We start from the raw sequence: 21,332 nt of genomic DNA, 5'->3' as shown, positions 1-21,332 counted from the left end.
AAATAAATGATAGATTACCAAATCAATGAGCCCCATTTTCTTCTGCCTTCCTTGTTTATACGCTTGTGAAACTGTTTATAAACTTTGTTTATGCGCTTGTGAAACTGTTATACTGTTGAAATGTTGTCTCGTCGAATCAGTTCCGAATACTTTTACGCAGTTTCGTTTTCTACACAAACGCAGATCAAGCTGTGTTTTTGTTCAAAAAGACAGGCAATTGAAAAGTAACGTCACCACATGCCGTGTGTAACTTGCAGGAGTCCGCCAAGGTTGTGGAAAAAAACGTATAACGAGTTCAGGAAAATTCAAATGTTTGCAAATAGTTATTTGTTCAAGACTACGGGGGCATGTACAAAGAACATTTCAATTGGTGGGGGGTTTACTTGAATTGCGATCTGAGTATATATATATATATATATATATTATAATATATATATATATAATTATATATATATATATATATATAGTTCTATATCTGTATATAATTCAAGCTTATATGCAGATCTACCGAATTAATTTGAATAATATATGTTCCCTTTTTCTTTTTAATACAGCCCTGAGAAAGGGATTCAATTTCCTGAATCTTCTGATCGAAAACATCAAGCTTTGTCATGCTCAAGTTTTTGAGCAATGATTAAATACAATAGTATATTTTATTGTGCAAAATACCTGCGAATTGGCCTTTGTGCAGGTTATGCACTTCTGTCCATGCTGTACCGTTATAACCCGTCCGCGTATCAATACTGGACTAGTAGGTTGTAATTATTCGATATTTCAATTGAGTCAGAATGTAATCCTTCGATCTCTCAACAATCTACAATGACTATAGTATATATGGTGTATAGTGATTACATTTACATTAAATTATTTACTTCTGCATGATTGCATGAACATAATTAAGTTTTGTCTGGTCGTTTTAAACACTTTTACGTCTTTCGACGACTCTTTCTTCAAAACTGACGACTCTTCCTCCCATCAGCTTGTGGTACTTAGAGTAACATACGACAGACAAAATAACACTGAAAATAATGCCGATGGTAACGAAGACCAATGCAGTTGGTCCCAGTTTTTCTAAATGAGCAACATTTGGTCTGATAACGAAAACAGTGAGATTATTAGGATGAAGTTTTCGACAGTTAGTATACTATACGCTGTGTAATAGATCGCAGGTGAATAGATGTCCAAGTCTTTCATTACAGCCTTGGATCCGTGATAAAAAGAAGGGAAACGCGTATAATACTGTAGCCAGCTCATAGAAATAATAGATATCTATTATTTCTATGAGCCAGCTGAAACAGTTTTAGCTGGTAATTCTATTACGCAGTTTCGTTTCTGGCGGTAAGGTGATGAAACTTCTTCTAGAAAAATTTGCAATTAAATTATCCCATTGTATTCATGCATACATTTATCACCAAGCGCGAAAATGAACAATACTGTGCTAAAAAAATCACAAAAAGTCTCTTAGAAGAGCGCAATGTAATTATCTGGTCTTCTTGGAACAGTGACCTCTGCGGTTAAAACAGGTCTGCGGAACTTCCTCATAAGTTATTGTTCTGACTCCTACATGGCAGCAAGGAGTTGAATTTCATTTTTTTTAGTGAGTCATGAGGAATTATGAGCTCCGTCTTCTGATCGTGTATCGTCCCTTCTGCAGCTGGCTGATCGTGATTCTCATCTTGCTATTATCATTCGTTCTTTTTATGCAGATCTGAATGACGGAGGAAAAAGGATTATTTGTGGAAATCCAAAGAAAAGATCCAAGAATTCATCAGTTATATTCACTTACCTCGCTCGGTCCAATCGCATGAATAATTCCACTACGAAATAAAGAATTTAGCATTTGAAACAAAGAAATTTCTACACCTTGGGTAGTAAAACTATTTTCAATGACGTGAAGGATGACCAACCCCGTGCATTTATAGTTGGGGGGGATGAATATGAAGTTAAATGTGTAAAATCTTTCATCAGAATTAGGCCAGTAATTAGAATCTCATTTACTCTAGATTACCGTGGAAACCATCCACCCGCCATCCCGCCTCCTATCACCACCCCCCCTGAACATCAGACTGTCCTCTCAGGGCCAAAGGGGACAGTTATTAATTAGGCTACTGCTGCACCCTCTACATTCTGAGATGGATTGCCACTTTTGATGTTTTTTTCTTCGGGCGTTTTTTTACCTGACTTTTCCGTTTTCTTTCGATTCGACATAAACTTGCTGACCTCTATGATACCTGGATTGATAACGATAGTTGAAGAATCAGATATTCGTTTCAGCACCAAATAGCGTTTCCACAAGTCAAAAATAGCAGTTGGATACAAGATTGGTTTGATAAAAGTCAAACTGAAAAAAGACACCCGACTAACCATCTTCTGTCAAAGAACAATTTTCCATCCTCCACACGTATGTCGTAATGCGTTACGATTGGGTCAGCGACCTGATTATCTACAGACATAAACGATCTCATTGTAATATATTTGGCCGGACACAGGACTACTGGTACGGCTTTAGCCAGACGTATTTGTACCCAATATTACATTGCTGTCTGAGACACACTCATACTTATTTCTAGTAATTGTAATAACTTATTCTATCATTAGTATAATTGGTATATTAACTAGGATTGTGTCTGAAGACTCTGAACTACCAGAAAACATTTTAAGCTCAGCAAACATTCAAACCACAATCTTAAGTTAAAATCAAAGTTGAAATTGCGCTCACCGAGATTTGTGTTTTGGTCGCTGTTGTTGGAGTTTTTGGTTGCCTTTGAACCATTCTTTTGTGTCTGAGGAAGAAATATACAATAAGAGAAAGAGGATTGTTATTTTTGTTCTAACAAAACAAGTACTTTCATTGAAACAAACACACAAACAGAAATTTCAGTCTCAATAGGTTCTCACCTCAGTCGTCACTGTGTGTAACTTATTCATGGCTTTCAAGTCGTCCAACATTTCAGTTTCGTCCAGAAGAAAATTGATTTGAAGTAAAAAAGGTTAAGAATAACACAATTAAGCTGCCATATGCAACAGATATTCCTTACTTCTTCTATTGTTAGATGATTTTACCAAAATCTCTTTCTAAGCATTTAGTTTTTTCAAAAGGATATTTGGTGAATTCTTTCTTCTTTTCTCGGGCGCTGGTGGAGGATCATTAGGACGTCGTCTTAACTTTCTTGTAACAGCTGGTTTACTTTCTAAGATATCTGGAATGATTAAGAAAATTATAAGAATTTTAAAACAGTGATATCCAGGTATGACTGACTGGCATCCACTCTGTCAGTGTCGTACCATTTGTGAGTTCCATCGACACTTTTTCCAACTCTAAACTTTTTTTCTTTTCATCCAATTGCTGTAGGAGTGTCTCTTTGAGTTCAATCTTTTTATTCTAGTAATTTTAGATAATCAATCAATTAAACATATGATCAATAATATAGATTACCAATAATCAGATGAGCTGCCCATGCATTCATTCACCCTCACCTCGTATTCAATCTTTGCTGTTTTCTTCTCATTCTCACAATCCTTGTTTATCATCTCAATCTATCAAAATTTTAATAAAATAATTATCTTGAGGAACAATGGGAACACATAATGAAAGACTCAAGCTAACATTGGAACATACCTCGTACATCTTGCAAACTTCTACAATTGTAAAAAAAAGTAAAATATCAATTGCAAATAACTGAACAACAATCTCAAAGTATGTGATGTTATTTCTAAGCTGAAAATTGTTTTCTTACCTGCTAAAAACAACCTGTCATCTCGCTCTTTCTCCAGCTGATTCAGCCTTTTTAAGTAATCAGCTTGGGTGCCTAGAAAATACATAAAACAGATCTTCATAATAAAATCTGAAGAATGCATTCTGTCTCTAAGTTCTGTATTCTTGCATGTGTTGTATGTCATATAAATACAATAAAGATAGCATCTTCATACCATTGTTCAACTCCTGAAGTTGCTTTTTGTATTTGCTGAGTTTTTCTTGATAAACTCTTTAGAAAGATAAAGATTTGTTCAAAAATTATTACAAAGAAAAGGAGAGGTTTGGTGAGGATTAGTTTCATTTAAAACTGTTATAGTTTGGTCTTCATTGATGGACAAGAAATGCACTAACTGTTCTTTTAATTCGCTGAATTCTTCCTCAAGTTTCGCCATGTCCGTCTCGCTTGCATCTTCGGTGTCTGGTGATGTAAAAATGATCAAAACTGAGCACCCTGGCTCAAATTACACACTAGTCATTGCTATTTTTAGACCACATTTTACCCATATGATTGGCTCGTAACCAATTATGGTATTTGGAGGTGATGTTGGATGATATAATGGATATTTTTAATGGCTCGGATGTCTGACTGGTCTGGACAATATAGACAAGGCTGGATTATTTGGAAATTGCATATGCAGAATTAGTGAGAAATTTATTGGATAAATGTGTAGAAAACATAAAAAATTAAGGTTACAATCTTGGTTGCACAATCTTTCTTATCTACTGTGATTTTAACAGGCTGGATTTCAAATTCACAATTTTACCCACTGGGGGGGCCGGGGGGGAAGCTGCCATTCTGTGTTTACTTTGCCACTTTACCCAACCCCCGAGATTTTCCTTCGTGTGTAATGTAAGAATACAAGCCATCAAGGCATGAAATACCTTCATCAGACTCTGCCATTTGGAAAAATCCACGTTCGTCCTCGCTGGAAATATCTGAGTTGTTTTCATCGCTGTCAAAATTGGTCGCCATTTTGCTTTGTCGTCTGGGACGCTTTGCGCATGCTCTCTTCGTCTTCCCCGCAATTCCACCGGAATTCTAAAAGAGAAATAAAATTTTGATCAAAATTTTGTTGAAAATCGTCAGGAAAAACCCCGTGAAATTTACTCGTTAAAGGTTTAAACGATGCACAATAACATTTCTCACAATTTCGGGTAGGAAATTTGTAATAAAATTGGCGAAAAATGCGGCAAAATATCGAAAATTTGAACCTTTACTGGAGTTGTGGAGTAGTTCCTTCCATTCCTCTATGTAGCGTTTTGATTTTAATAACTTCCGGTTTGCATTCGCCCGGAAGTGAAGCACGAAGTAGGTAACTCGTGCATGAAATTGCAGTTACAAACGGCAGAAAAAGTTTAATAAAACAATCATACAAATACTTGCAGTTTCACCTTTTTTTATCACCATTTATCACTAAGGATTTGGGAGCAAAGATTAAACAGTGCACTTTTTACTCTTGGGCAAATTCCCTGTTGAACAAGGAAATGTTGCAAACATTTTGTTGTATCAAAAACCATATACAAGTCACGAGTCAGGCCATTTGCGTTTGTATATACCCACAAAAACGATATGTTCTAAGAGAGATTTGGTTTGCAATGTTAAAGTAATTCATTGCCAAATTTTGTAGCCAAAATAAACTTATCACTGGAGGGAAGTATATACAAAACAACAAATGATAGCACAAGGCACTTCAAAGATATACTTTATATAATACCAAAGCAATAGTGCTAAGTGTATATCAATCTACTAGCTTGTCTTTTCTCTTTTTAAGGGCAAAACTATCCTGTGCCAAGACAAAACGTATTTGATACTCAAAATGGACACATATTGAAGAAATGTTGTTGCTATTCCCGACAACAGCATTTTATTCCTTAGACATTAGTAAATAGTAATGACTATTACGACGTGGCAACGATGTCATATAAGATTGTATAAAATATTGATGTCAGAAAATAAGCCAAACTAAATTCAACGTTCTTAATATACGAACCCAAATTAAAACTATAAACATATGGGATGTTTAAAAATAAATAGCCTGTAAAAGCTAATTGTTCAAAGCGAAAGTTTATATAATAAAACTGCATGATACTACATTGTACGGTTTATGTTAAGAGCATACAGGTTTTATAAACATGAACATGGATTTTCTCCGAGTTTAATACCTTTCGCGTTTTCTGGTCGCCTTTGTCCAGAATTCTGCCTTTTCGTACACGTGCCTTTTTCAAAGGCAATGAATTTTTGCCTTCATTATTACGTTTAGGAGCCATCTCGATTCAGTTGACACTTCTTGTCACAACACTCCAATTTTCCAAAGATGATCTTCGTTCATAAACCAATTGCCACAGCAGCTTTTTTCTGTAACACAAAACAACACAATCTCTTCGACCCTTGGGCTGAGATTAAAAAAATTTACATCGTTCGGATAAAATATATAAACACAAAGGTTCCTGATCACTCGATGTAGCTGGTGTTGGCTGCTTACAAATTTTGTAAATTGCAACTTTTACAAAAGTTGTGCAACACTTCCGCTCAATGAGCGTAGAATTTGACCTCCATTCTGATTGGTTCAATCCGCGTTCTAGAAATGCTAAGAATCACGCGACTGGTTACTGTATCGATAATTTGTTATTTTGTGCTTTCGTCTTATTTATGGTGATTGATCGATTGCATTTTTGACTGAGGTGAAAATGAGAAAAATTAAGAGAAATTTGCCGTGGAAAGATCTTCGATGGCTCGATAGACGCCTGTCTCGAATAAGCGCCCGGGTCTTCAGCGGCGTCTGAAGTCTGAACACACGGTGAGCGATTACGAGAAGCCAGCGGTTGCAAATAATTTCAAAATCAAAGTATTTGGATATCTTGACATTGTTGCAACGCGAATTATCTTGAATTTATTTTGATTTTAAAGTGGACTTCGCTAAAAATGGTGAGTTATAGAAATGCCAAAAGGATATTACTAAAGTTTAGAGTTTGCAAATTCGTGTAAACGGGTTATTTTGAGTAAAAACAAGGCGCAAAATACTGAGCTGCATCACGTGATGTTTCATACAAGACTTTCATTTCTTTAAATATTTTTGTTAAATATTTTTATAGTTGGTTCTGGTGCTTGGTGATTTACATATACCTCATAGAAAAAATACACTTCCAGCAAAGTTTAAAAAATTATTGGTAGGTCATTTATTGATCTGGCCCTTGAGTGGACAGGAACAGCAAGATAACTAGAATTTTACTCTTTAGGTACCAGGAAAAATTCAACACATTTTATGCACTGGGAACCTCTGTACAAAGGAATCATTTGATTACCTGAAGATGTTAGCTGGTGACGTTCATGTGGTCCGAGGAGACTTTGATGAGGTACCAAAGCTATATATGATATCCTCCAATGTCTAAACATGGGATTGAAGTTTTTCGTTTCTTCATCCAGAACCTAACATATCCTGAACAAAAGGTTGTCACTGTTGGTCAATTTAAGATCGGCATTTGTCACGGACATCAAGTTGTTCCCTGGGGAGATCCTGACAGTCTAGCAATGGTAAGTATGATGGTAGACAGTGGTAGTGATGGTACGCCTGTGATCTGTAATATGTTTCCTCTTTTTTAGGTTCAGCGGCAGCTTGATGTTGATATCCTTATCTTTGGTCATACGCACAAGGTAGGTAGTACCCAGGCTCTCTATACCTGGTCAATGAACTATATACATGCCTGGATATATACCAACCCAGATATACCTAAATTTGATCAAGAGTTAACAGTGGACATTTTTTTCAGTTTGAAGCGTACGAGCATGAAGGAAAATTCTACATCAACCCAGGTTCAGCAACTGGTGCTTATAATGCTTTGCTCAGGTTGGTTTGACTTTGACAGTGGTTTGCAAGTCCAAAATTAAACCAACACTTGTGTAATTAAGTTGACCAAGTGATTTTTTCCTGCAGAAAGGTAACACCATCATTTGTCCTCATGGATATCCAAGCTTCAACAGTTGTCACATACGTATACCAGCTTGTCGATGATGAAGTCAAAGTTGAAAGAATCGAATATAAAAAATAATTATTTGGAACTATATGAACAGACATGATTTATGATTGAACTAATAATCCTCCATTTATTAACAATGCACAACAGTAGAAATCAAGAAATGTTTAGGACTTGTCAGAACTACATTTGTTCACGCCATACATTGGCTAGTCCCCAAACCTTCATTCTCAAGGCATCTCCTCTCAGTTTCTGTGGAAGAAGCCACATTCTTGTAAAGGAGGATATTTTCTGTAGAAAATCTGTAGATATTTCACAAATTAAGAACACATGGACACAATAGAAAGATGGAATTTGATTTAATTTGATTGCTGCAACTATCGTACACAAGTCAACTATCGTACTCAGCCAAGTTTTAAAACCATCAATTTAAACAGGAATTCAATTAAACCTTTCCATCTCAGCTAAATAATTGCATGCATATCAGTTTTTGGGCTAGCATTAAGCACTAGAAAATTTAACAATACTAAGTAGTAAATGCTTGAGTAATGATTTTGAACAGTGAAAAAAAAGTAAAAATTGTTCACAAACTGACTAGCAAGTGCTACACTAGTATTGATGTACAAGTGCAAAAAATCTTTGGAAATCCAGGATCCTTGATTACGAAAACTTGGCAGTGAGGAATGAAGGGGTAAGATGACAATACGATATTTTAATGACAGAAACTTTCCCACATGTATGTCTGTCATAAAAGCCAGTGTGCATCAGCCATTTCTTTTGTAACCTTGGATTATATACACAGATAAAAATGCGTAAACCTTTTGTGTTCCATCTATACATTCCAGCAACTTATCTCAAGCATAGAATTTCAGATTTCTGTCCATTCCTGTGGATGCAATAAATCCAGCGTTCTTGCCAAATTTAACACCAGTTGCAACACCAGAATGATCTGAAATAGTTAGAGAATGTTACCTTGTTATGTGAAAACAAATATCTGATTATCAATACTGTTAAATTCTTTAAACAAACCTGTGAAGGTCTTTAAGAGCTCCCATTGTTTCACCATGTAGATTCTGAAAATATTTAAAGTGTTTTATACACTACAAAGGAGGCAATATGTCATATGCATGGCTATAGAATACCCTGCAAGGTTAACTATTATTTCAAGTAAGTTTTTTATCCTTTAGAATAACGTTTCATTTGTGGGTCAGCTTTTTCTCAGCTCCTTAAAGCATTCTGTCTTATAGCCATAATATACCCTCTGATTCTCTTGCTAAAACTAATCTGTAGATATTAGCCACAGCATTTTAATGTTTACTTACTGGACATCAGAACCAGCGACTGCCAGATAAACACCACCTTGGTCAAAGCAAAGAGACTTCACCTGCAACACAAAAGGGATTTCACATTGGATTCAAATACAACCACAGACCTAATCATACTATTTCAATATTTCGCCAAAAAAAACTGAACACAAAAGTTCATTGTCTGGAAAAAGTCCAGCACCTCATATCTATCTTCCAAAGCTATTGTCTTAAAGTTCTTCAATTTCCTCAAATCCCACAATTTCACAACAGAATCATCGGCTGATGTTGCCAGATAATAACTAAACAGAAATGGCAGACATGTTACATCATTTTCACCAACCAAAGAGTTTGAACTCAGCTAAAACTCAAACTAGTTTTATAAGAGATAATGAAAAATATTAAAAGTCAAATGGGGATTCTAGTAACAAGCCTTTGACCCACAATGTGTTATTGTAAGCTGAGCATCCTGTAGGTCAATTTCTTACCCATTTTCTGAGAAAGATATGCTGGTGATTGGTCCAGAATGACCTGGGAAGTTGGCCACATTTGCTCTTTCCTTCAAATCCCAAATCTTGATCACACTGAAGTTGTCAATAAATGCAAAGTCAAAATGTTTTCTTTGGTGTAACTTAATTTTTGCATGAAACCTTTTCCGTACAATAGAACAATACCTGTCCGTTGTCCCAGTACCAAAGATTAAACCATCAGGATGGAATTGTGCACAGGTCAATGCTAAAGAAATTGATATATAATGATTAGTGAGTGGATTCTTAAGGTATAAAAGAGACTATTTAGATTGTTAACTCCATGCAAAGGATAGATCTTTGAACTTCTCTTTACTTACATTGTGTGGAGGATACGTCAGATACACATTTTGTCAAAACTCGGCCAGTTCTAATATCAGAGAATGCCCAATGCTAAACACAAGAACAGAAAAGTTCATTTTGATATATTTTACGACTTAATCTTATTTTGATATTAAAGAGTACACAAAATTAATGAGGTTGACAAACCTGGTCCAGTGAACAACTCAGTAAGTAGTCACCTGGATAGAAATAAAAAAAATTGATTGGAATGAATCGCCTTATAAAAAAATTTAAAACATGGACATAAGAATAAATCCTGGTTTACTGACCAGTAGCATGCAGACTGATTCCTGTGACAGCAGCATCGTGAGCCTGAAATAAGCATGAAAAACAATTGTGATGTCTTTGGTAGAAACAACACTATGCCAATGGTCTGAACACATATCTTGCGCTGATTTTAACAGGATAAAACTACACTCACCTTTACAATTTCAGTACAGCTTGCCGTGCCGACTGACCAAACACGAATGGTGCTGTCTGGTGAGGCAGTGAAGGCAATATCCTAAATTTATAGAAAATATATTTGAATTATTCTTTAGCCAATGTTTACTCTAAATTATCTCTATGGTATCCTTGTCTTGATGAGGTGAAATTGAATCTAAACACATGATCGTTTGTGAAGTTAGAGCATTAACCTTTCAGTGAATCATAGTGTGGAAATGAAACATATATAAAATAATAAATGTCATATGATTTGATGATTATAAATACCTCTGTTGGATGGTAAACAACACTTGTAACCTTCTTTGAATGTCCTTTGAGAGTTGCAACAACCTACAAGCAGCAAATGATCAGCCATTTATATATCTTGTGGCAAAAGACTGAGGATTTCTACCAATATTTTATCAACACATACCTGCTCTGTTTCACGATGAAACACAACTGCATTCTTGTCCAAACCACCTTAGAAAGAAAGAACTTACTATACTTGCCAAGTCCTAACCATTTTATTATATAATATTTTTTCAAGTCAAGGAAATGGACATGGAGAAATTGAGGAAATTGGTAAACCAAAATACCTGTAAGAACTCTGGATGTATCGGCAGCATGAAGATCCAATGCCAGGATTCCTGGGTTGCTGGCGCTGTGAAGACCCTGAAAAGCATTTCAATCATCTTTTTTCAATGTCTCGAATCAAATTGTTTAAAATCTAATCAAATTTAGGTCAGCAAGGAAAACTTACCAGATGAGAAGAGATTTGTTTGTAGGATTGGATCTCATCCACAGTTGCAAGACCTTCTGGGACTTTTTTCCCTCTCTACAAAAACAGGATGTTGGATTTCGAATCGAAATGAAATGATGAGAAACAAAAGCCCAAAGGACAAAGAAAATCGATGCTAGAAATTGACAAAGATATTTTAGCGAACCTTTTTACGCTCTGCTGTGAGAGTGGTGGCTTTGTCTTGCAGCTAAAAATGCAAACAGAAAAAAAATGTAGCTGGGTCATAGTGCCACCAGGATGACTGGGTTTTTAATACTGTGATTTTAAACATCAGATAATTGTATATGAAAACCATTTGCAAGTGTACTGGCTAGAAAATATTAAAGTTTTGCACATACCTTTTGTAAGACATCATCTGTCATTCCTCCTTCATCACCAACCTTTGATTAAAAAAAAATCATTCAAACATTCAGTTGACTATAAACTGCTCACTATGCAATCCACAGATTGAAGGCAGTATTTGAAAGATAGAATGAAAGAGTTTTACCTTGACTTCCATCGGTTCGTCATGCTAAAAGAAATGCACATGTAATTAGAAACATCAAATTCCTACAGTAAACATACGTGTTGGACATTTGAAAAGTGAGAGGTATAGATATCTGACTTACGTTCACATTAGGGATCGCAGGAGCCACTGGTGTTGGCGCCATTGCAACAATACCAGCTTGTGGTTTCAGAGTGGCCAATGCTGTAACAGACACAAAATGATCATGAGTAAAAGTTTTCAGGGGAGGTGACTCATATTTTATGGAGATCTAGAAGGAGAGGGGTTTGCTAGGGTATATCATTATGCTATGTCTACTAGAGGACAGGGGGATGTGCTACCTTTTTTGGAGGGAAACTATGGTCTAGAATGTACACATTACCTTCTCTGGCTGCAGTAACTTCTTTAGTCAAACGAGCAATGACCCGACAGGCAGCATCGTGCTGGTACAAGGCATGAGATAATTCTGAAATGAAAACAGATTTATAAGTTCTCCATTTCTCTGCATCGTTTTCAATTCTTTTATTACAAAAATCTCTTTCCACAAACCTTGTCTAGCGGTTTGAAGCTGTTGTCGTAAGCTGAAACTGTGCAACATTGTCGCATCCTGTCAAGAGAAAAAATAAGAATCAAACTTTTTATCAAAGCTTGTTGACCACAAGCCCTTCATCTGTTTCACTCACCCATTCATCTTGCAGCGACTTCAAAATGGCAGGAATACTTGTGGCTGAAGGTGGTTTAGGCTTTACCAATGGACTAACTACATGGTAAAATGATACTCGGAGTTAAACCAAAGCTTTTCTAATCCTTGGTCATGTTAAATTTAGACAGACTACAAAAGATGCTTTGAGCTCGACCAATGTCACAACCAATGAGCTCAGACTAATGAGCTTGACCATATCACAATAGCAAAAAAACTTAGAGTCAGACCATATCTAGTGTACCTTTGATGTCGATCAGTTGTTCCTCAGATAGAACATCATTTGAGATTGGATCAACACCATTTTCTGCTATGTATTTTTCAATTAGCCTTCGTTCAAACACGCAGTTTGATGAGGGAGAGACGCAAGGGTGTTCTGGTACCTCGTTACTGACTGAAAAAATGAAACCCAAATTCAAATATGATTGCTGAATTTCGAATACAAATATTGTGGACTAGCAGGGTACATAATAGAAAAATTATGCCACTTCTAAAAGGTTTCGCACTACATAGCACTGGACATTAAAAAATACTCCACATTTGATGTTTAAACTTAAACACCGATTAGAGAAAATTCGGTTACTATATCTGACTCAACGCTGACAGTTGAATCAAGGTCACTATCTTCTAATTATAGCAAACCTATATTCAATACGCTAAAATAAAAGTATACATGGCAACACGCAAATCTGCACTATAACATGCTGCAAACTACTGTGAAAATAATCAAATTTAACAAAAATATTTGCCTCTTACTTGCACAAGTGAGCGCCATCTTGTTTATTTCCACATGGACATCCCAAAGTCCATTGCGGGATGATCGTCAACGTGATTATAAATCCAATAAATCCAGAATCCACAAAGAAAATCCTTAATCTAATCCTATAGGATCCTTAATCTAATCCTTTAGTAATCGGGTAGGGGTTAAGGTGAAGTTTAGGATTAATGTTAGGATTATCTTTGTGGATTCTGCTCAAATTACTACCATTAACTTTACTAAATCAATCCTCAAAAATATTTGTGTAATTCTGCTACTTATATTTTCTAAGATCCATTTTCTTACATCAATAAAATTCTAAGAGTTATTCAAGAATTTGCATCAGATAGGAAAAGTAAATTTTTTTGCCATCAGCAAAACTCTAGCTCATTATACCAAGCCAGCTGATGCGTATACTATTCAGACTCAAATTTGTCCAAAAAAATTAACAAAAAAAAAACTAATTTAAGGAAATTTCAAACAAGACACATTGAATCCATCACCACAGTGCTGTGAAATAAGCTCAAGCAGGACCTTTTTCTTTTCTATATGCCGTGATGTTTCCAGTTCATACATCGTACAAATGTTGAAGAGAATACCAGAATGCAGGTTCTTCTCAGGATTTGCAAAAACAATATCTTCAACCAGACTCAACGCTTCCTTTAGCCTTCCTTGAAACAGCAAACTTACTGCGGCGTTGTTGACTGCAACAGCATTTTCTGAATCGATTTTTCTAGCTGCGGAAAAATGCTTGTAGGCTTCCTCGTAGGCATCAAGTGTTAATGCAAGAAGTCCCCTGTTGATCAAGACATCAGATTGGGTAGAATCATCTTGTGATTCCATCTCTTCAACCAGTTTAAAGTATTGCTGTGCACTTTCGATATCACCAGACTGTAAACTAATTCTACCAATGCCAGACATCAATGCTCTTGTGTTCTCAGGATCCCGTTTTGAAATCTGCTTGAACACAGCTATTGCCAAACCATACTCTTTTACGGATAAAAAAGTATTTCCAATGCAATATAACACCTTTATTAATCTTTCCTTCCACAATTTTATTCCTTTCTGAAGTGCTTCCAAATTTTCTTTATCAGCACCAAGCTCTGCTGTCAGATTTCGCAAAACTTGCAAACAGATGCTGTGGACATAAAACAACTTGTCCAACGCCTCTTTTGGTCTGTCAACATGTTGAGGTAGCATCGCAGCCAGAAGACGGAAACAGAAAGGCACCATTGTGCCTTGCCTGTCTGGATATAAATCTGGATAGAATTCGTAATATAACACAGCTGCATCAAGATTACCGAAAGCCTCAAGTTCAATGTCTGCTGCTGTATGCATCTTAAGTTGAACCATGAGTGCTATCCTGCAGAACCAAATCTCAAAGTTATTAGACGAATGCTGGTCTGCTGTGTCATGTCCAGCGTTGTTACCCAACAGTTTTGTGGTAAGGTTAAGAGCAGAACGCCAACATTCCGCCCTTAGCAGTTGTTTCAAACCAGCTGTGTCACATGTCACCATGTCTTCAGTCAAGACAGATCTCAAGGGTGCTTTTTCATTTTGGTCACCGATATATTTTGAAATCAGCTCATTTACAGGGTCAATCTGTGGTGTATCGAATTGAATATGTGGAACGCTGGCTTCAGGTGGCTTGGCGTTCTCTGGCTTCAAGGTGCTATTCTTGATTGCTTCGAGGAAAGAATTTGCTTCAGTTGTTGGTACCCACAATGCGCTGTACTGGTCATAGCTCTCAACAAACGGCTCTTCTTCTTTGACTTCAGAAAGCCGGGGTTTGCTTTTTACCGGGGATGGTGGTACAAAATGTGTTTGGTCCGATATTGATCCACTTTCGTGGTGAACAGCAGTCTCAGTTTCACTAGAAACGCTACTAGATTTGCTTTGGTGGATTGGTGAAACCGACACAGGCGAGGTGCTTTCGGATTTCCTCCCCCCCTTGCTCTCCCCGACATTTCCTGCTGCGCTTCCCAAAGAGTCGAAAAAGCTTTCTCCCGATAGATTTTGTCCAACCTGACCACCGAACAAATCTTGCAAACTCTTTGAACCTTTTTGCTCACCTTCATTCGCCCAGGTACCCAGTTCTGGCTTAGGACATTGCCATCCAAACACGTTATCCATAATATGTGGGTTTTTATGAAGCCATGAACTAAATTCTTTCGCAGAGAGTTTGCCGTTCTTTGACTTGTCGCAAGTCTTAAAGGCATCTTGGACGATTTCTGTGACAGTTTCAATCAAAGGTTTTTCACTGCTATTTGTTTCCTTGCTCGTTGAATCACCTACGCTGTCTAATATTGTGTTTGCTGATTGTAAAGAGCTCAGCAAAATAGTTTTTAATTCATCCTCAGTAACAGCATCTTCATCATCGCTGAAGTTGAAAACCTTTATGAAAAAATAAACACACAATTATTGTGAATAAAGCTGCTGTTATACAATCAATTCTTTAAATACGGTGTTTATCGCCCTTTTAAATGATGAAAATACCTTGAATAGGAGTTCACATTTTGCCTGAGCTGAGCCATGCAAACACAATGCTACACCGCCGACAAATTCTTCCAGGTTTATAGTGCCATTATTATCTCTGTCAAATGCATGAAAGAGTCGCTCTCCTATCAAGCCGGGCAATGAAAATCGCTCTGCAAAAACACGTCTGGTCGCCATATTTGGCTCCGGGATTGCCCGTATTCCGTCCTGATTTTCAGTCGATAACTCATTGAAAACCCCTACGATATTGTTTAACTCGAGAGAGCTGAGCTTCTTGATGGCTTCTGTGTATGCTTTGCTGTTTCCGTGGCCCATCTTATGCTAAGAAATCGTGTATTTCACATCAAAGTTAGTTTGCAACGCCTTGCCCGGAAGCCATTTTGGAAATTAATTTATGGGGAGCTTTTGGTATTGTGGGATACATTGACCTGTAAAGCACTGGAATGCTGCCTCTGGACCTCTTAAGTCTGACTAACTGTAGTTTTATACAGTCACTGGTTTTATAAGTTCTGAGTTTCCCAGCGTAATTCTCTGTCATCCACCGTCATCCACCATCATTCTCTGTCATCCACCGGGATCCACCGTCATTCTCTATCATCTACCGTCATTCACTGCCATCCACCGTCATCTACCATCATTCCCTGCCATCTACCATCATTTCATGTCATCTACAGTCATTCTCTGTTGTCTTTAGTTGTCTTTTAGTTGTCCTTAACTCAAAAACCTTAGTTGTCCTGTAATTGTTTTACCAGTGTCCTGCCAACAGTTTCTCCTTCGTGCAAACATAACATGTTTTCGGCCTATACTCGAATACGCATGTCAGGTCTGGAGTTTGAAGGAATGAATATATGTAGAAACGAAGAAACGTGCCTTACGCATAATCTGTCCAAACATATCTTATCGTTTGGCCTTACAAGCCTTTGAGTTATCGTCACTCTCCCAACGAAGAAACGAATTATGTCAGTCGTATTTTAATTAATAAACTGCTTAATCCAGAACACAAGCTGTTCAGTTTTATTCCTCATAGACGGGAAGACATACGTAATTATAATTTACGTTATGATCAACATATTGATTTATTAATTGTAGAATTAGTAGATTTCGTAATTCGTTTATCCCGTCCAGTATCGTAGTTCAAAATAATTTTTATAATGATAATTTTTAATATAGCTATTTTTAATACGCTGGAAAATGGCAAATACGACCATTGTCATATTCGCCGGACAATGGCAAATACGACCATGGTCATATTCGCTGGAAAATGGCAAATACGACCATTGTCATATTCGCCGGAAAATGGAAAATACGACCGTGTTCGAATTAGTCGTTTTTCGGCGAATTCAACCATGGTCGAATTAGTCGTTTCACAGCGACTACGACCATGGTCGAATTAGTCGTTTTCCGGCAAACTCGACCATGGTCGAATTAGTCGTTTTCCGGCGAACTCGACCATGGTCGAGTTAGTCGTTTTCCGGCGAACTCGACCATGGTCGAGTTAGTCGTTTTCCGGCGAATTCGACCATGGTCGAATTAGTCGTTTTCCGGCGAAGTCAACCATGGTCGAATTAGTCGTTTTCCGGCGAACTCGACCATGGTCGAGTTAGTCGTTTTCCGCCAAACTCGACCATAGTCGAATTAGTCGTTTTCCGGCGAACTCAACCATGGTCGAGTTAGTCATTTTCCGGCGAACTCGACCATGGTCGAGTTAGTCGTTTTCCGGTGAACTCGACCATGGTCGAATTAGTCGTTTTCCGGCGAAGTCGACCATGGTCGAGTTAGTCGTTTTCCGGCGAACTCGACCATGGTCGAATTAGTCGTTTTCGGGCGAACTCGACCATGGTCGAGTTAGTCGTTTTTTCGCAAACACGACCATGGCCGAATTAGTCGTTTTTCGGCGAACTCGACCGTGGTCGAGTTAGTCGTTTTTTGGTAAACTCGACCATGGCCGAATTAGTCGTTTTCCAGCGAACTCGACCATGGTCGAGTTAGTCGTTTTCCAGCGAACTCGACCATGGTCGAATTAGTCGTTTTCCGGCGAACTCGACCATGGTCGAATTAGTCGTATTCCGGCGAACTCGACCATGGTCGAGTTAGTCGTTTTCCGGCGAACTCGACCATGGTCGAATTAGTCGTTTTCCGGCGAACTCGACCATGGTCGAGTTAGTCGTTTTCCGGCGAACTCGACCATGGTCGAGTTAGTCGTTTTCCGGCAAACTCGACCATGGTCGAATTAGTCGTTTTTCGGCGAACTCGACCGTGGTCGAGTTAGTCGTTTTCCAGCGAACTCGACCATGGTCGAGTTAGTCGTTTTCCGGCGAACTCGACCATGGTCGAGTTAGTCGTTTTCCGGCAAACTCGACCATGGTCGAATTAGTCGTTTTCCGGCGAACTCGACCATGGTCGAGTTAGTCGATTTCCTGCGAACTCGACCATGGTCGAATTAGTCGTTTTCCGGCGAACTCGACCGTGGTCGAGTTAGTCGTTTTCCGGCGAACTCGACCATGGTCGAATTAGTCGTTTTCCGGCGAACTCGACCGTGGTCGAATTAGTCGTTTTCCGGCGAAGTCGACCATGGTCGAATTAGTCGTTTTTTTGCAAACACGACCATGGCCGAATTAGTCGTTTTCCGGCGAACTCGACCGTGGTCGAGTTAGTCGTTTTCCAGCGAACTCGACCATGGTCGAATTAGTCGTTTTCCGGCGAACTCGACCATGGTCGAATTAGTCGTTTTCGCAAACACGACCATGGCCGAATTAGTCTTTTCCGGCGAACTCGACCATGGTCGAGTTAGTCGTTTTCCGGTGAACTCGACCATGGTCGAATTAGTCGTTTTCCGGCGAAGTCGACCATGGTCGAATTAGTCGTTTTTTCGCAAACACGACCATGGCCGAATTAGTCATTTTCCGGCGAACTCGACCATGGTCGAGTTAGTCGTTTTCCGGTGAACTCGACCATGGTCGAATTAGTCGTTTTCCGGCGAAGTCGACCATGGTCGAATTAGTCGTTTTTTTGCAAACACGACCATGGCCGAATTAGTCGTTTTCCGGCGAACTCGACCGTGGTCGAGTTAGTCGTTTTCCAGCGAACTCGACCATGGTCGAATTAGTCGTTTTCCGGCGAACTCGACCATGGTCGAATTAGTCGTTTCCGGCGAACTCGACCATGGTCGAGTTAGTCGTTTTCCGGCGAACTCGACCATGGTCGAATTAGTCGTTTTCCGGCGAACTCGACCATGGTCGAGTTAGTCGTTTTCCAGCGAACTCGACCATGGTCGAATTAGTCATTTTCCGGCGAACTCGACCATGGTCGAGTTAGTCGTTTTCCAGCGAACTCGACCATGGTCGAATTAGTCGTTTTCCGGCGAACTCGACCATGGTCGAGTTAGTCGTTTTCCGGCGAACTCGACCATGGTCGAATTAGTCGTTTTCCGGCGAACTCGACCATGGTCGAGTTAGTCGTTTTCCGGCGAACTCGACCATGGTCGAATTAGTCGTTTTCGGCGAACTCGACCGTGGTCGAGTTAGTCGTTTTTGCAACACGACCATGGCGAATTAGTCGTTTTCCGGCGAACTCGACCGGGTCGAGTTAGTCGTTTTCCAGCGAACTCGACCATGGTCGAATTAGTCGTTTTCCGGCGAACTCGACCATGGTCGAATTAGTCGTTTCCGGCGAACTCGACCATGGTCGAGTTAGTCGTTTTCCGGCGAACTCGACCATGGTCGAATTAGTCGTTTTCCGGCGAACTCGACCATGGTCGAGTTAGTCGTTTTCCGCGAACTCGACCATGGTCGAATTAGTCGTTTTCCGGTGAACTCGACCATGGTCGAGTTAGTCGTTTTCCAGCGAACTCGACCATGGTCGAATTAGTCGTATTCCGGCGAACTCGACCATGGTCGAGTTAGTCGTTTTCCGGCGAACTCGACCATGGTCGAGTTAGTCGTTTTCCGGCGAACTCGACCATGGTCGAATTAGTCGTTTTCCGGCGAACTCGACCGGTCGAGTTAGTCGTTTTCCGCGAACTCGACCATGGTCGAGTTAGTCGTTTTCCGGCGAACTCGACCATGGTCGAGTTAGTCGTTTTCCGGCAAACTCGACCATGGTCGAATTAGTCGTTTTCCGGCGAACTCGACCATGGTCGAGTTAGTCGTTTTCCGGCGAACTCGACCATGGTCGAATTAGTCGTTTTCCGGCGAACTCGACCATGGTCGAGTTAGTCGTTTTCCGCGAACTCGACCATGGTCGAATTAGTCGTTTTCCGGCGAACTCGACCATGGTCGAGTTAGTCGTTTTCGCGAAACACGACCATGGCGAATTAGTCGTTTTCCGGCGAACTCGACCATGGTCGAGTTAGTCGTTTTCCGGCGAACTCGACCATGGTCGAGTTAGTCGTTTTCCGGCGAACTCGACCATGGTCGAATTAGTCGTTTTCCGGCGAACTCGACCATGGTCGAGTTAGTCGTTTTCCAGCGAACTCGACCATGGTCGAGTTAGTCGTTTTCCGGCGAACTCGACCATGGTCGAGTTAGTCGTTTTCCGGCAAACTCGACCATGGCGAATTAGTCGTTTTCCGGCGAACTCGACCATGGTCGAGTTAGTCGTTTTCCGGCAACTCGACCATGGTCGAATTAGTCGTTTTCCGGCGAACTCGACCATGGTCGAGTTAGTCGTTTTCGAACTCGACCATGGTCGAGTTAGTCGTTTTCCAGCGAACTCGACCATGGTCGAATTAGTCGTTTTCCGGCGAACTCGACCATGGTCGAATTAGTCGTTTTCCGCAACTCGACCATGGCGAATTAGTCGTTTTCCGGCGAACTCGACCATGGTCGAGTTAGTCGTTTTCCGGAACTCGACCATGGTCGAATTAGTCGTTTTCCGGCGAACTCGACCATGGTCGAATTAGTCGTTTTCGCAAACACGACCATGGCGAATTAGTCGTTTTCCGGCGAACTCGACCATGGTCGAGTTAGTCGTTTTCCGGCGAACTCGACCATGGTCGAATTAGTCGTTTTCCGGCGAACGACCATGGTCGAGTTAGTCGTTTTTCGCAAACTCGACCATGGCGAATTAGTCGTTTTCCGGCGAACTCGACCATGGTCGAGTTAGTCGTTTTCCGGCGAACTCGACCATGGTCGAATTAGTCGTTTTCCGGCGAACTCGACCATGGTCGAATTAGTCGTTTTGGCAACTCGACCATGGTCGAGTTAGTCGTTTTCCCGGCGAACTCGACCATGGTCGAGTTAGTCGTTTTCCGGCGTCGAACTCGATTTATGTAGTCGCGCGCGAACTCGACCATGGTCGAATTAGTCGTTTTTCGGCGAACTCGACCATGGCCGATTAGTCTTTTCCGGCGAACTCGACCATGGTCGAGTTAGTCGTTTTCCGGCGAACTCGACCATGGTCGATTAGTCGTTTCCGGCGAAGTCGACCATGGTCGAATTAGTCGTTTTCGCAAACTCGACCATGGTCGAATTAGTCATTTTCCGGCGAACTCGACCATGGTCGAGTTAGTCGTTTCCGGCGAACTCGACCATGGTCGAATTAGTCGTTTTCCGGCGAACTCGACCATGGTCGATTAGTCGTTTTGCGAACTCGACCATGGTCGAATTAGTCGTTTTCCGGCGAACTCGACCATGGTCGAGTTAGTCGTTTTCCGGCGAACTCGACCATGGTCGAATTAGTCGTTTTCCGGCGAACTCGACCATGGTCGAGTTAGTCGTTTTCCGGCGAACTCGACCATGGTCGAGTTAGTCGTTTTCCGGCGAACTCGACCA

General features: G+C 39.8%; 4 protein-coding genes across 4 annotated transcripts; 1 reads left to right on the top strand and 3 right to left on the bottom strand.

Annotated features, from left to right (window-relative positions):
• Positions 1-789: 789 nt before the first annotated feature.
• On the bottom strand, positions 790-6,188 carry LOC114520491 (sin3 histone deacetylase corepressor complex component SDS3-like). The gene is made up of 15 exons (XM_028540769.1): positions 5,921-6,188; positions 4,640-4,796; positions 4,109-4,175; positions 3,931-3,986; positions 3,738-3,809; positions 3,620-3,639; positions 3,478-3,537; positions 3,286-3,382; positions 3,105-3,200; positions 2,899-2,981; positions 2,720-2,783; positions 2,365-2,443; positions 2,178-2,231; positions 1,787-1,817; positions 790-1,708 (listed from the first exon to the last, which is right to left on the bottom strand). The coding sequence occupies exons 1-15, from the start codon at positions 6,023-6,025 to the stop codon at positions 1,613-1,615; spliced, it is 1,137 nt and encodes a 378-aa protein (XP_028396570.1). The 5' UTR covers positions 6,026-6,188; the 3' UTR covers positions 790-1,612.
• A 408-nt stretch (positions 6,189-6,596) lies between these two features.
• Positions 6,597-8,292, top strand: LOC114520509 (vacuolar protein sorting-associated protein 29). The gene is made up of 7 exons (XM_028540798.1): positions 6,597-6,683; positions 6,851-6,925; positions 6,995-7,111; positions 7,182-7,289; positions 7,359-7,409; positions 7,526-7,602; positions 7,690-8,292. The coding sequence occupies exons 1-7, from the start codon at positions 6,681-6,683 to the stop codon at positions 7,802-7,804; spliced, it is 546 nt and encodes a 181-aa protein (XP_028396599.1). The 5' UTR covers positions 6,597-6,680; the 3' UTR covers positions 7,805-8,292.
• On the bottom strand, positions 8,072-13,090 carry LOC114520508 (pre-mRNA-processing factor 19-like). Its single transcript, XM_028540797.1, has 23 exons — positions 13,065-13,090; positions 12,553-12,702; positions 12,292-12,368; positions 12,158-12,215; positions 11,991-12,074; positions 11,733-11,812; positions 11,612-11,635; positions 11,463-11,504; positions 11,270-11,311; positions 11,086-11,160; positions 10,922-10,997; positions 10,759-10,805; positions 10,614-10,676; positions 10,324-10,404; positions 10,172-10,214; positions 10,050-10,081; positions 9,881-9,953; positions 9,708-9,768; positions 9,522-9,617; positions 9,236-9,335; positions 9,052-9,113; positions 8,759-8,802; positions 8,072-8,678 (listed from the first exon to the last, which is right to left on the bottom strand). Exons 1-23 carry the CDS (start codon positions 13,081-13,083, stop codon positions 8,584-8,586), a joined length of 1,524 nt encoding a protein of 507 aa, XP_028396598.1. The 5' UTR covers positions 13,084-13,090; the 3' UTR covers positions 8,072-8,583.
• Positions 13,091-13,341: 251 nt separating this feature from the next.
• LOC114520717 (trafficking protein particle complex subunit 12-like) lies at positions 13,342-15,935 on the bottom strand. The gene is made up of 2 exons (XM_028541041.1): positions 15,562-15,935; positions 13,342-15,459 (listed from the first exon to the last, which is right to left on the bottom strand). Exons 1-2 carry the CDS (start codon positions 15,874-15,876, stop codon positions 13,531-13,533), a joined length of 2,244 nt encoding a protein of 747 aa, XP_028396842.1. The 5' UTR covers positions 15,877-15,935; the 3' UTR covers positions 13,342-13,530.
• Positions 15,936-21,332: the final 5,397 nt, after the last annotated feature.

Source organism: Dendronephthya gigantea, unplaced genomic scaffold (assembly GCF_004324835.1).
Source record: "Dendronephthya gigantea isolate DGI-Jeju-01 unplaced genomic scaffold, DenGig_1.0 000016F, whole genome shotgun sequence".
Classification (NCBI taxonomy): domain Eukaryota; kingdom Metazoa; phylum Cnidaria; class Anthozoa; order Malacalcyonacea; family Nephtheidae; genus Dendronephthya; species Dendronephthya gigantea.
This window is presented reverse-complemented; position numbering and strand designations above follow the sequence as displayed.

Coding starts and splice junctions, on each gene's coding strand:
- LOC114520717 (XM_028541041.1), bottom strand. CDS start 15,876: ATGGGCCACGGAAACAGCAAAGCATACACAGAAGCCATCAAGAAGCTC. Junction 15,460..15,561: donor AATGTGAACTCCTATTCAAG/GTATTTTCATCA, acceptor TTTTTCATAAAG/GTTTTCAACTTCAGCGATGA.
- LOC114520509 (XM_028540798.1), top strand. Junction 7,410..7,525: donor TCTTTGGTCATACGCACAAG/GTAGGTAGTACC, acceptor CATTTTTTTCAG/TTTGAAGCGTACGAGCATGA. Junction 7,603..7,689: donor GCTTATAATGCTTTGCTCAG/GTTGGTTTGACT, acceptor TTTTTCCTGCAG/AAAGGTAACACCATCATTTG.
- LOC114520491 (XM_028540769.1), bottom strand. CDS start 6,025: ATGGCTCCTAAACGTAATAATGAAGGCAAAAATTCATTGCCTTTGAAA. Junction 3,201..3,285: donor GTCGATGGAACTCACAAATG/GTACGACACTGA, acceptor TAATCATTCCAG/ATATCTTAGAAAGTAAACCA. Junction 1,818..2,177: donor AAAGAAAACGGAAAAGTCAG/GTAAAAAAACGC, acceptor TTTATTTCGTAG/TGGAATTATTCATGCGATTG.
- LOC114520508 (XM_028540797.1), bottom strand. Junction 12,075..12,157: donor GCTTCAAACCGCTAGACAAG/GTTTGTGGAAAG, acceptor TTTTCATTTCAG/AATTATCTCATGCCTTGTAC. Junction 10,677..10,758: donor TTCATCGTGAAACAGAGCAG/GTATGTGTTGAT, acceptor TGCTGCTTGTAG/GTTGTTGCAACTCTCAAAGG.